Source organism: Cebidichthys violaceus, unplaced genomic scaffold (assembly GCF_023349555.1).
Source record: "Cebidichthys violaceus isolate CVI_PGR_0920_01 unplaced genomic scaffold, fCebVio1.0.p SCAF_16, whole genome shotgun sequence".
Classification (NCBI taxonomy): domain Eukaryota; kingdom Metazoa; phylum Chordata; class Actinopteri; order Perciformes; family Stichaeidae; genus Cebidichthys; species Cebidichthys violaceus.
The window spans coordinates 8,172,638-8,187,217 of record NW_027176329.1 but is presented as its reverse complement, the minus strand read 5'-3'; the positions used below and the strand labels follow the sequence as shown (position 1 = coordinate 8,187,217).

Genomic DNA, 14,580 nt, shown 5'->3' with positions numbered 1-14,580 from the left:
AAGGGGCAACAAGCTGGCTAACCGCTACACAACATAATGCAACACTGCTAGCCATCCTGCTCCACAGGAGTCCAACCAGCGGCATGGCACACGCACAACACGACAGACCAGAGCACTGAAACACACAGAATACAGGAACACTCTACAGGCTGATGACTTGGATACTGCTGAAAAAACACACACACACACACACACACACACACACACACACACACACACACACACACACACACACACACACACACAATGAACTGGAATGCTCTTGTCTACAACACACACAGAATGACAGGTTGTAGGTGATAATCTCTTTCAAACACAAATCTTCTCTCACACATTATTCCTCTCTTTACGACACAGAAAGCATGCATGAGAACATTCTGTTGATGTACATCCACTCATGCGCACATTTTGGAGGCGCAATGAAGAAGAAAATCATTGCCACGACCTCCAGAGTGAAACCATTTTAATTCCCACCCACCGAACCCCCCTCCCCCCCCCCCCCACCCATCAGGCACATGGTATGGTCAGTGTTTGGCAGTGGAGAGCTGTTGGCAACATCATGGAAAAAAACTAAACGACGACAAAGATCTTGGCAACTGGAATACAGTATGATGCTTAACCGGCGTTCGCGGCTAAGTCTCTTGAACACAGCTCTGGCACTCTGAATGAGGAAACACTGCAGATGTGAAATACATGGATGGCTTTCCGTGGAGATGAAATGGTCACGATATGGATCGTTGGCCTGCGCCATGTTCGAATAGGTTTGGCGCTGAGCGCTCCTTCCTGATCAACAGTAAAACATCGCACACAATTCAGAGTGTCAAACCGAAAGGCGTTCTGGCTCTTCATCTCTAGGGTGTGGCGAGAGAAAACTCTCCAAACCTAAAGGCAGCCAGCTGTTTGACCTCGGCCTGGCCGTCTCAGCAAATAAGGAATGAAAGGAACACTTACTGATACACAGAAAAATACACTGACAAAAATATAAAAAATATATAAAATAAAGCTTGAAGTGTAACTATTTTATGTATATGCTCATGAATACTTATATATATTTTTATGTACACATACATATCTGTCTATTGTTTATATATCAATATATCTATTTAAAGTATAACTTAACTCTTGCACTGGAACCCTCAGAAGTTACTGTGAAGGCACAGATCTAAGCTCAGTGAAACAACCACTGAACTCAGATCAGCACTAATGTCAACTTCATCCCACTCAGAGGCGAGTGGGGAAAGGGGCGGGGCTTGGTTGCACTTCCGGTTTCACATCTTTTACGTTTCCCGTCTTCTTTCATGTCATTTGTTTTTGTGTCTTTTCTTTCTGTTTTTTACATTTAGCACCTTATGTGAGTCAAACAATAGAGAACAAAAATAACGTGATAGCATATATACGAATGTGCAAATGTACAACAATAAAAAATACTACAAAGATACATTTTTTTCTCCAAAATACAATTGATATAACATGGATAGAAAAGAATAATGTAACGCATACGAACAAAAAGATGAAAAAAAGAGAATTAAAGCACGCACTTGATCCTTTAGTGTGTGGGATTGGAATAAAAAGGGTTAGGTGTGGAAAGTCAGGACAGGGCTATGTTTGGGGCAGAGATCGGGGACTCTAGCCTTGAATTTTGCGCAGGATCTCGGTGGAGACGGGCGGGTGGAAGTTGATGGTGTGGTGTCTCAGGCCCTGCGAGGTCTTGTAGCTCTTGCCGCAGCGACACTTAAAGGGTTTCCTCACACGGATCTGCGTGCGGTGACCATTCTTGGCGTGGTACTTGATACCGTTCACATTCTGAGAAGACAGGGAGGAGGAGATAAATTATAAAAGTGGAGAAGTGTAACAAGCACCCTTTTTATTACACACGCCCATGTTTGACACGCAGTATTGAACCTGTGTATGACCATGGATGTATAAAAAGGAACTGGACACCTTTTTTGGGACATGAAGCCCAAAAAAAAAATTTGCTCATTCACATGAATGGAAGAAAGAAAATAACTTTATCAATTTCCCAACTTTTAGGACCTAATGATTTAAATAAGGGTTATTTAAGTGGTCATACTGGGAAGTTGATTTTCCTCAAAAAAATTATCCGCTGAGTCACAGACAGCTCTTTTCCAATATCAGTCAGTGGAAAAAGACTTTTTCTCACAGACTGATATTGGGAAAGTCTCTGGGGAAAAGTATTTTAGGGCCCAGTGGCATCACGAGACAGAGCCAGAAGTTGTAATTCCACGCTTTTGCCTCTATGTCAAACTGGCCTCACAGCCCGCTGCTCTTGCTGGGGGCTTTCCTACCAGACTATGGTCACAGGTTGATTGCTTATTGAGCTCACCGGCTGCTGGCAGTAGCTTTAACACTTGCTAAATTAATTCAAAATGGTCACTAAAATGTTTACACTAACAAACATAACAGTGGGACAGTGCTTTGTTTTGGTCTCCATATAAGATCATTACATTGTTTATTTTATTGAATGCCATTAAACTTAAAGTTGCTAATCTTCTTAATTAATACTCATTACTGATAACTTTATAATAATTCTTCAGTTAAATTTAAAGTGACGTTATTACAGGTTGGATAACACATGTGGACCCATTCAGATCAACAGCAAATGTGACTTTATCCCACGTCACTATTTTGGTCTGAAAAGGTACAAGCTGAATGAGGTTTTTGTTATGAGCCACAAATAAAAAAAAATAAACCAAAGCAAATATGCCATGATATATTTATCACTGCTTCCAATCGTGCCTTCTTGATTTATAATGTGCTTTTTCAAATATTATGTCTCACAGACATGTGATACTCAAGACAAAAGCTCCAGTGTGGAAACAACTGAGCCTCGTGTCCCATGGCAGTGTGAGGCCTTACCTTGTATCTCTTCTTGCAGCCGGGGACGGGGCAGGCGAACGGCTTCTCTTCTCCCCCATTCATGCACATGGAGCTGAGGATGGACTCAGAGCTGATGGCGCTTTCTGTGGTCCACGACTCATCGCTGTCCGACTCCTCGTAGTCTACCTCCTCCTCATCATACTCGCTGCCTGGAGGCACGATGCAGACACGCAGAGCGAGAGAGGAAAAAAAAGCTAGTCATCCCAGATGAAATCGATCATGATGGGGCTATGCCCCTGAAATACATCATGCCATGGGAATTTAGCAAACAGAAATGATTTGTGAATTTGTATTAATACGCCTCTCTATATTCTGCTGCATTAGCAGCCCACATGCCACTGAAAGCACTGTTCAGACAAAACAGCAGTGGTGTGTGTGTGCGTGTGCGTGTGTGTGTGTGTGTGTGTGTGTGTGTGTGTGCGTTTATGTGCTTCTGTGTACGCATGTGAGTCAAAATGCAGGGGTTGGCAATGTTAAAGAGATCATTAAGTGGGAGTGATCCCCATTGCTCAGCCTGGAAAAAGTGCATTTTCCACTCACATGCATGCGCGCGCGCGCACACACACACACACACACACACACACACACACACACACACACACACACACACACACATAAAGGCCCACTGACCCCCCACCATCTCACAGGAAATGCTGCACCTCAGCATGAGGAAATGGATGGCACCCTGGCACATGTCAAAAGAAGGGTGTGTGTGTGTGTGTGTGTGTGTGTGTGTGTGTGTGTGTGGAGCCGTGCTGGTGTATAAGGCCAGACCTAACACTACGTTTGGAACCATTTGGGCTGGAATTGGACATCTGCTTCTGGGCTGTGCAACACACGGCCCCATGCGAACACACAGCGTGACAGCTGCTATGTAATTAGCAGAGTGTTGACTGGTCTGCTCACTGCAGGAGCCACCTAACCCAACACACACACACACACACACACACACACACACACACACACACACACACACACACACAGCAGAAGACAGTGGTTGGGCTTTGAGCCTCTTCTAGTTTCCATTTTCTTTTTGCCACTTTGCATAACTGAATAAAAGTGGGTTTTTAAGTATGAAATAAGCTGCATTCTGTTTGCATTACAAATGTCTTCATTTGCTCATCAGAACGCTGTCTGAATGTGATGAATGGGCTCTGAATGGCGTAAACATAACCGTAAGCGGTTTCTGTTTCCGCCAGTTCCAGCAGCTCCAGTCACTCGACAAGTACAAACAATCTGTCTTTCTTTGTCTCAAAAAGACATTTTGACAAACACACCTGTCGTACCTGTAGGTGTGCTGCTGCGGAAGGAGGAAGAGGGAGTGATGGGGGGTGTGACGGGAGGCGTCAGGTTACCGCTGGTGTGTCGAGGAGGCGTGGCCGTGCTATTCCTGGACACTCCGCCAGTGAGGGACAGGGACAGCTTGGGCGTGGCCTTCTTCTTCATGGTCTCCTGCTCCCGGCGCGCTGCATCCGTCATGAACCTGATCGCACGCAACGGTGGGGAAAGGGGGGGAGGGGTGTCATCAGTAAATCCCCGAGTCTAAGATAATTTACCAACATGATTGTCAACTTGATTACCTAATTAATGGCGGCAATGCAGGTGAACCTACTGAAATGCAAAACTTAATTCAAAGAAAATATAACTGCTCCATCCAAAAGTTTCCCTTTTATTAAGTATAATTCTGGTTAATTACAACTTGGGTCTTCTATGCTGATCAAAGTAATTAACTTGGAACACACGGACATTGTTATACTAACGTCAGATGGGACAGTACATAAGCAGTGACACCAACTGACAGCATGCAAACATGCCAGCAAGCCACATTATTTTGAAGTAAAACCAAAAATGAGTGTACATAACATGTCGAGTATAAACCCTTATTGCATAGGAAAAAACGACAACAAGGCAGTCTTTAAGCTGTGGTGGATGTTGATAACAGATCGTTTTATCTCCCAAATAAGTTCAGGTTTATAACCCATCTGCTGGTGTTTCTTGTCCCGTCTAACTTCTTTTTAGCGATATTGCCGAGTTCCCAAATCTTAGCAATTTCGTTGGTGAGCGCAGTGATATTTTTACTGAAAGGAACGGAAATATAAGCCCAGTTCAGTTGTGATGAACTAGATTTATACTTTAATAAACCCCATGTACTGTTCTTCATATACTACTTTTGTTTGTGCTTTGAATTTGAATGTGTGAATTTAAGGTTTCATCTAACTATGGCTGTTTCTATGCACTGGTGCTATGAGAGGGAAGTCTACGGTTTGTCAAGACATAATTGAGCTGCACAACATTGTACAGTAAATGCGGCTGACATTTACAGCCTCGCCACTTGAACAATTACCACAGAAACACAAACCTAACTCTCTCTCTGTTTTACCGTTATCTTTCTCAACGTTGCGTCTTGGGAGTGATTTAACGGTGCATGACACATCGGTTCACCGCACAAAAACACACACATGCAGCAATCCTGAAAGGCAGCCTTTGGCAGTGATTGTCTTGTGTGGGTTTCTGTGCTGGTCTGTGGATGAGTCACTGCTGTGTCTATGGGAAGACATCATTCATTTGAGCTGCTCTCCGCAAGCCACATGTACGCACACTCTCACACACACACACATACTTAAATACAGACCTTCACTGGTAGAGCAATGCTGCCCTCTGTAGACACCTTTGCTTCTGTGTGTGTGAATGTGTGTGTGTGTGTGTGTGTGTGTGTGTGTGTGTACCTGTTGATGTAGCTTAGGGCCAGATAAGTGGGCTGCTGTTGCTCCTGCTTCTCCAGGACCCGCGGATCTGTGTCTGAGAGAGAGAGAGAGAGAGAGAGAGAGAAAGAGGGAGACATTCAGATTAATCACTGCTCTCTCTGGAGGGAAAATGTTGCGTGAATACTCTTAGTATGTAGCTGACTCATACGTCTATTCTTCCTGCCAGACTGGCTGATAGATTGCAGGATGTTTCTCACACTGCATTCTCTGTCTGTAATATGCGAGAGCCTGCAGATACATTTCAGATACTTGTGGCACATTATTGGGCCAAGCTGTCTGTGATTTACTATGAATGCCTTTCCCAAAGTGACCAAAGGCTGATTAATCGTTGCCCGAGTCTGAATGTGGCAAAGACGAAATTTGTCCGAGAGTGAAAAAGTGACTTGGAGGCTGTGATGAATGTACACAGTGTATTACTCAAACACACACACACACACACACACACACACACACACACACACACACACACACACACACACACACACACACACACGCTTTTTCCAGTTGACTTGCTAGGTCAGTAACACTACAGTAGGCAACTTCCACTGCCTGAGGGAAGCAGCGTTAACTTCAAAGCTCCACCTCCCGCCCCCTGGAAAACAGGAGCAAGTGTGCATGAAAACCCTGCGGGTGGGTGCATCTGTGAAGTACCAGTGCCATCAAGTGTTCAACGCCGGGAACATTCAGAGGGATCCACACTAAAAAAAAAATGTGTGCATGTAGGCATAATTGCAGCTTTATATGTAATGGCTAGCAGATGTATTGCAATTCAGATCCAAGAACTGGATCATCACTGTGCAACAATTAACAACACACTCCTGGACGCGCCTTCCAACTAATCCCATGTGCGTGCGTGTGTGTGTGTGTGTGTGTGTGTGTGTGTGTGTGTGTTTGCACGTGTTGGCCTTCTTAGCCCTTTAGTTTCAGGCTTTCACACCTCATAATTAAAAAAGAATGCAGACTTCCCACAGTGCAGGAAAACACCAAGGGGACCAGCAAACACAAAAACAACCTAGAAGAAAAAGATTAACACTACCACTGCTGCAGTGTTCAGCAGAGTCCTCTACATTTGAGTTTAGGTAAAAAAAAACACTGAAGAGGATAGGTGAGGAAAAAAGATAGCAGAGGCACGCATCCATAAAAACACACACACACACACACACACACACACACACACACACACACACACACACACACACACACACACACCCGAGGTGGTCCACAGAGGTGGTCTTCAACAGTCTTTTATAGCTGAACCTTAATAATCCTACCTGCTGCTCAGATGTAGAGACCAGAGCTCTCTGTGCATGCACTAGCATACATACACACACACAAACACTGAAACACCAACACACATAGACTGAGCTTTGTCAGGAAACATGACAAAGAGAGCTAGCTGCATCTTAAAGTCGGACCTCTTTAAAACCACTGAGTTTGAATATTTTGGCTCATCTAAACACTGAATGCTTGACATTTCCCCTAATAAGTCACTTTAACAATCGTTATCATAAACATGTTGACAGATGTTCTGTAGAGTGACTAATTGATTCATCAACTAATCTTTTTAATTTTGTAAATAACAAACACCCATCTGCAGTGATGAACCAGTAGTCCAACTTCTATATGGAAGGATATATTCAGAGGAACCACGAACACTGTAACAGTAGCCGGCCACTAAAAGCCATTCAGGCAAATGTTTGACAGCCAGGTATAGAAGAACAAGAACGAGAAAAAGAAATGCCAGAGTTAATAACTCGGGATGTACAAGAAGCTCAGGTCTTTGCTTTAAGATGAGGTAAGTGTGTGTGTGTGTGTGTGTGTGTGTGTGTGTGTGTGTGTGTGTGTGTGTGTGTGTGTAGAGAAGGGGGGAGGAGGGCAGGGTGTTGGTGGGAATGGAGTGAGCCAGGTGCAGAGAGAGAGAGAGAGAGAGAGAGAGAGAGAGAGAGAGAGAGAGAGAGAGAGAGAGAGAGCTGCAGTAAATGTTCACCGGCTTTATGACTTCCACTCACCTAGCAGGACAGGAAGCTAACACACGGCTGATCCGCTGGAGCAGGAGGGGACCTGCACATACACACTCACACATATAATATTCAGACACCGACAAACTAAATGAATATACATGCTCAATGATTTCATTCGGACGTTTTACATTTCACTGACACGGTGCATTGCGAGCGGCCTTCTCTTCGTGTTTTCCATCTGCATGTCTGAGACATTTTCAGAGTCTCCAGGGTCTATAAATATCTCCCTAATTAGCGTTCCTGTCATTAAAAGCAGCAGCCAATCAACTGCAGCACCACTCATTTCAACACAGACGTCCATCTCTCAAACCAGCAGTACACTGCTGCCCCCTGCTGAATGCACACTGTGTGCATGTTGTCCACATGGATGTGCACATGTGTATGGGTCTGCGTGTGTGCCTTTACATGTGTGTATATATGTGTGTGTGTGTGTGTGTGTGTGTGTGTGTGTGTGTGTGTGTGTGTGTAGAAACCAGGCCAAGAATGCACGGCTTGTTTTGCAGGCTGCTAATTAAGCCACAGAGAGCATTTTAACGTGTTTCTAGAGCAGCAGGCAACCGGATGGAGGGAGAGGAGCGGAGGAGGAGGAGGAGAAGGGGATATGGTTGGGGGAAAAGGCAAACTTCTCTGTAATTACACTTCCCAGTGCTTGGCGGGGCGCTCGGGCCCTGCGACTTCTGAAAAGGCAATCTGTGTGACGGTGTGTATGCGGATGTATGTGTAGCGTGAAAAGAGAGGGCCTGCAGTTTCCAGTTGGGGATGCCGGTCCACTAATTGCTCCGCTACACCCTGACAGGTCATTTAGGAAGTACATTGAAACACTCTCTCGCTCACGTGCACTAACACACGCCCCTTCCCGTCTCACACCTCGGAAAGTGGGATGGGAAACAATCTGGCAACTACGGCCGGTGCTATATGTTGTTGCTATGGGGTGTTTTCCGATACTGATTCATATCACATAATATGGCAAATGTATGAAAAATCAATCAATTATCATCAGGTAATACATCAGCAAATATTTCGACTATCAATTCATTATTTATGCAATTTTTCGAGTGAAAATGCTGAAGATTTCATAGTTTCAGCTCCACAGTTGTGATGATTTGCAGCTTTTCTGCATCGTTGTAAACTCAATCTTTTTGGGGTTTTGGACTGTTGGTCGGACAAAACAAAACATCTGAAGGCATCGCCGTGAACTTTGGGGTATTGTGATGGCCGTTCAGTATTCTGTGACATTTCACAGACGGACTAAATCACTAGGTTAACGATCAACAATTAGAGTTAGTTGCTGAACAGTGCAGCCTATGCAGAGGGGCCTTAAACGTGCATTCCTTCCAGCAGGGGGCGACTACTTATTGTCATGTCCATACATTATACAAGCAGAGAATCTTCACATCTGAGAAGCTGGAAAAAGCGGAACCTTTGGAATTTTCCATGAGAAATGATTTAAACTATTTAACAATTATCAAATCTGTTATGGATTAATTATTTTGTTGATCAGCTTGTGTATTAATCGACAAACCATACAGCTCTGAAGATCACACCACAAAATGACTTCATCTGAAAGTCAATTATTGCTCAGACTTACTGGCAACATCAGACACACTAATGCAAAGACACATTCTGGTAATTCACATAATACCTCCTCTGATATGCAATTATGTCATTATTAAAAAAAAATCAACAACAGCAGGGAAAGGGTTTTTCTACCTGGTAATGACAAACAAGTACAAACTGCTTCACCAGAGTCGCCTTTTCTCTGAGCCAAACCTGGCCGGTGGGCAGAGTGATTACGTGTTTAAAAGTTACTGTCGGTCAATTATCTGCATGCTTTAGCAGAGACTCCTTTATTACAACACAATGCGGACCTGACTCATCTCTTCAAGTCACGCCTCAGTCTTTGATCCCAGCTATAAAACCAAATCCAAATGAACAAAAATCTAAGTTAATTCTGTCTAAAAATAAGCTGAGATGTTTGGCATTTCCCTGTGCTCGACCCCTTATTTTTCCTGCCTTAACCTTCTCTTTCGAATATATTTCCTCACTGTTAAATCTCTTTCTCCCTCTCCCTCCCTCCCTCCCTCCCTGCTCCTATTTGTTGAGGTAAGAGGCAGGTATGTGCTTGTGCAGGTGGGAACACAGGCAGATGAGCCTGACATCATTGCATTCCTCAGACCTTACCTAGAGTCACCGCACAAAGCCGTAGCCACAAAGACAACCAACCAAACACCACACATAGCACAGGTCACCTAACCCATTTTCTCTCGCATTCAGCCGCAATCTAAACAGTGCTGGTATGTTATTGGAAGGCTGCAATCCTTTCTTCTGGGATGAGGTCACACGTTACCTCACTTTTCTCACGAAAAAGATCACAACAGGCTCATCTGGTTGGTTTTGCTGCCAGCTATTGTGTGCAGTGTCAGAAGAGGCACGAGTCCAAATGAGATACAAGTTGAGATCATTGACACACAGGCAGAAAAAACTATTTTTTGGGGCAATGTTGCACATAGGATGTCCGACCACAAGAGGGCAGCACAGTCTACGATAATGACCAAAGTGTTTCTAGCACAGGCCGACTTTGAGACCTACTGACTCACTTTTACAGCTGTTTACGTCTGATAGCACACATCTGTTGTCACCTCTGGATTATCCGATTGATTGTTAGCATCTGCTTTTCTTTTTTTTCCATTCTGTTGGCACACAGCAGGACGGACCACAATAAAGGCAATCGGTTATCTGCAAAGCTTCAAACAGCTTATCTGAAGTCTCACGTGCAGGAGCTAGGAGGATCAAATTAGCTTATCTTTTGATTGACTGTTGATCAAACACACACACACACACACACACACACACACACACACACACACACACACACACACACTGCTGCACCATTTCAAAACCGAAAAAAGGGAAGTCAGAGCTAAATGCCACTAACCCCCTCTTTTCTTTCCCACACTCTCACCTCAATACCCTCCATTTGTCACACTTGTCCCTGTGGTAACTGATCTGCGAGGAGTATTGATTAGACCTTGTGTGTGATCTCTGATGACGAGCCGCAGGATGAATCGGCAGAGGGGGAACTCATTAATCCAAGCTATCTGACTGGTAAACTGACATTCTGCTCAGCTGACGGTTGGGTTCAAATGTCAAGCTAAGAGCCAGATGGGGGCGTATATCAGTGTGGGGCACGGCTGTGTGACTGAAAGCACCATATCTGTTCTTGCATTTCTGTCACAATATCCTTTATTTTTGTTTTCTTATTGGTTTGGAGTCTTTGTCAGAAGATATATAATGTTAAAAATAAAATCTAAATGGTCATTCACAGCGTTTGTTTATCCCCTCTATTTGGTTAATTTGCAAGTGATCTACGGAGCATATGGAAGGATGAAGAACAGCATCACCCACGCTCACTTTCTCCTCACGCTCACAAAACTTGACCCCCCCCCCCTTTTTTTTTAAACATCAGTCCTGAGACAACATCACACGTCGGGTGTCCTCGCCCCACAGCTAGCTGCTCGGTAGCGCTCTTTGTTAGAGAGACAGCAGGTGTGCAATAACTCAAGCCAATATACTGCCCCCAACCAACCCCTTTGGAGACGGCCAGTTGCCATGGAGACTGGCTCAATGAAGCATCCATTCTACCCCCCTCACCCGCTTCAAACAGCCTCCTGAGGATGGATACACACCACAAATAATGATTAGAGCACGACAACTTCGTTACAGATTAGCGTGTGGTTTTCTCCACCAAACCCTTCCACACTGTAATTTGCTTTTGGTGGATTAAAGGTTAATCTATTTGTGTTAAAACAGAAGCGAGCATTTGAACTGTGCCGCAAACAGTGTTAAAATACTGAAGAATTACATTGCATGGTACTAATTAGGTTACATTTGAATGATTTCCCCATTTAGATAAGCAAAGGGAGCACTCACTCATCAAAAAAACTAGGCACTGCTAATTAGTTGTATTCATATTTGATTTGCTGCAGAGGTACAGTGATTATTTAACAGTGAAATTACAATATATCTATTCTGTTTCCCTTAATAGGCCACATTTGTCACATGCATTTGATGGGGGAAAATAAAAGTTAATACATGTATCACCAATACATACAATTATTTTATACCAAAGCACTACCTGCGTCTTTATTACCTAGTAATAACTTAAATAACTTGCATTATTGGCATACTAGTCCATACTGAGGTGTTCACCCAGTAACTACCTGTCTATGTGTCAAAGTGTGGGTAAACTGATTGTGGGTCTACACATGCAGTTATCAGAGTGTTTACCGTTAGATGGAAATCTAACATGCGGTGCAACAAGTTGAAAGAAAATGCATGCAATTCCCTTGCATGTCTGCCGCAATAGGGGGTCAATGGTAATTAAGTGACACAAACATGATCGGATAGCACTGCACAAAAGAAGATGTCTCGAGGCGTAGAGACACCTGGGGCGACAAAAAAGCGACGCGGGCGAGCTCAATACACAAGCGGTGTGTGACTGTACCGCATCGGGCCTGGAAAACGTAAACACACACACACAGACTTCTCAGCGACGCTAGCTGTGAAAACCGCTGCCTGGTCGGAATGCTAGTTACACCTATGAGACCTTACGCGGCCCTCGAAGTCGAGTCACCGCTGCAAGAGGTACCTATCACGGCGAATGCACAAATACAATCAAGCCGGTCACGTATTTCACAGAGAAGCAGTGTTGTTTTTCAAAAGGAATGAAAGTCTCATGTTGCTGAATAAGTCGCTCGCCGACGAGCGTCGACCGAGAGCGAGCAGCAGGAATAGCGGAATGCCTATTTGCAGTCAGCTAACTAGCTATGGATGCTAGCTAATGGCTAGCTGCCTAGCGACGTCCCCCCCCCCCCTCCCCCCTCCTCCCCTCCTCCTCTGGCCTGACTCACCGATGTGATTGTCCTCGATATGGACGATGAGCTCGGCGAGAGTCTCGAACTGCAGACCGCAGCCCCCGAACCTGCAGGAATTGGAGAAGAAAGAAGCGGCGGCGATGCCCGTCATGTTTACCGGCGCTGGTGCATTCACCGGGTTGGGAAGGGGAGCGGCGGGGAGGGAGGACCGGGGAGCCGGGGGAGGTGAGCGAGGAGGAAGGTTGAGATTTTGGGATTCGGGGTGGGAGCGCCGCAGAGCGCGGAGCAGCAGACACCGGGTCGGCCAGACAGGACAGCGGTGAACGCAAGTGGGAGGGCAGGCGGGACGGTGCCACGGTGGGGGTGGGGATGGGGGGGGGGGGAGGGGAGCGGGGGGGGGTGGGGGGGGCTACGTCACGACCTGCCTACCTGTTGGGATCTGTGTCCACGAAGCCACCGTGTCATTATTATTATAAGGGCTGATGACATTACACACACTGAAATAAATCAATGTTAAAGCTTTTACATGCGTTATAAAGACACCAAACACGTCTAATACATATGATTATGCATATATGTTGGCTTTTCTTTTTTATGAACATAATCTGATTAATCAGTTTATTTCATATTTTGCCTTTTGTTTTATGAACACCCGTGTTGGTATATGTTGTGGTTATATCTCACATTTAAATTAATTGTAAATTCCCTAATGATGTAAATTTAAGGAATAGATATCAGAGAAGGCTTATTTGATGGAAATGGCTTATATAGAGGGTAATATACTATATATTTGTATTACACGTTTTTAAACATATTGACATTGCCTTTCACAATGCTACAGACTTTAAAAACATCATCAAATTGTCCTTTCAAATATTAAAAGCTTTGTGAAAAGAGTAAACTTAATACAATATGAATATATTTGATATATTAAATTCATTGTAGATGGACAAGTTAAATATATAAGTATAAGGAATCAGTATATATGTCTGTAAAATCTTCTTTAACTGTAAACCACCTGTTTGAGCACCACCGTGTAATAAATCATTAAAATATGAGTCCCATTAGGATCTTAGAACCTGCCAATGAAAAGGCCTGAGCAGTCATCCCGATACTGTGTGGATATGATCTGGGGGAGGAACCATGAACTGCTGACCAGAGTCACCTCGTGGCAACATCATAGTCCCAGAATAACAACTGCTTGTGATCTGGACATGCGCTGACAATCTAAATTCTTGTCTTTATAGTCATCATGGTGAATAGCTGGCCTGCATTTTTCCCCCCAAACATTCATTTCCAGTAATGTGTTCAGAAAAAGGTGTCAATGTCTTGTCAATGTCTTTTATGTCTCAGAATTGCTTATTAAATGTGCAATACAAATACTTTCTTGTATAGTTTTGTTTGTTTTAATAGTTACCATGAAATGGGCTCGAGCGAGTATTTTACATTTATAAAACATATCAGCTTTAGCTTGCAACTGCTTCAAAACAGACCAAAAAAAACAAAAAAACAATCATAATAAATGATTAGTTGTTTATTTTTTCATCACTGTTGCAAAGATAACTCTGGGTGTTAAAGCATAGCTGCACACATTGGTGTGTGTCAATATTTAAGATATAACAGTTGCATAACCCATTGACAACAGCATCCATCGCATCCATAAAGTTTCAGGATTAATGTTGCCCGTAATGGCTCAGTGGTGAGGAGAGGACTTTGTAATGTGTGTGTGGCTCCCAGAGAGAGGAGAATGTCCTTAAATCACTGGGGTTGGCTAACCAGGGCCGGATGGCCTGTGTTGGACCTGTTAATGGAGCGTTAACATGGCCTGTCATAAACCACTTGCCAGTGACTTCAGCAAACAACCTGAAGACCTGGGAACACACTCACTATTTTATTTCTGACTGCTGCTCTATACCCAAACCTTTCTGAAACACACATGCATACATACAAAAACATGAAATAAACTCACAGCTGTAAAGGAGCGCTAACCATTACAAACACATACATTCACAGAAAAACAAC

At 44.0% G+C, this 14,580-nt stretch overlaps 1 protein-coding gene across 4 annotated transcripts; it reads right to left on the bottom strand.

The window, feature by feature from the left end:
- Positions 1-514: 514 nt before the first annotated feature.
- jazf1a (JAZF zinc finger 1a) lies at positions 515-12,872 on the bottom strand. Of its 4 annotated transcripts, none has more exons than XM_068710573.1 (6): positions 12,595-12,872; positions 5,625-5,697; positions 4,176-4,381; positions 3,673-3,816; positions 2,878-3,047; positions 515-1,803 (listed from the first exon to the last, which is right to left on the bottom strand). In XM_068710573.1, exons 1-6 carry the CDS (start codon positions 12,707-12,709, stop codon positions 1,627-1,629), a joined length of 885 nt encoding a protein of 294 aa, XP_068566674.1. In that variant the 5' UTR covers positions 12,710-12,872; the 3' UTR covers positions 515-1,626. The 4 variants fall into 4 exon arrangements, with proteins under 4 accessions (XP_068566674.1, XP_068566675.1, XP_068566676.1 ...); XM_068710574.1 differs by having other exon boundaries at positions 4,185-4,381; XM_068710575.1 differs by lacking the exon at positions 3,673-3,816.
- Between the last annotated feature and the right edge of the window lie 1,708 nt (positions 12,873-14,580).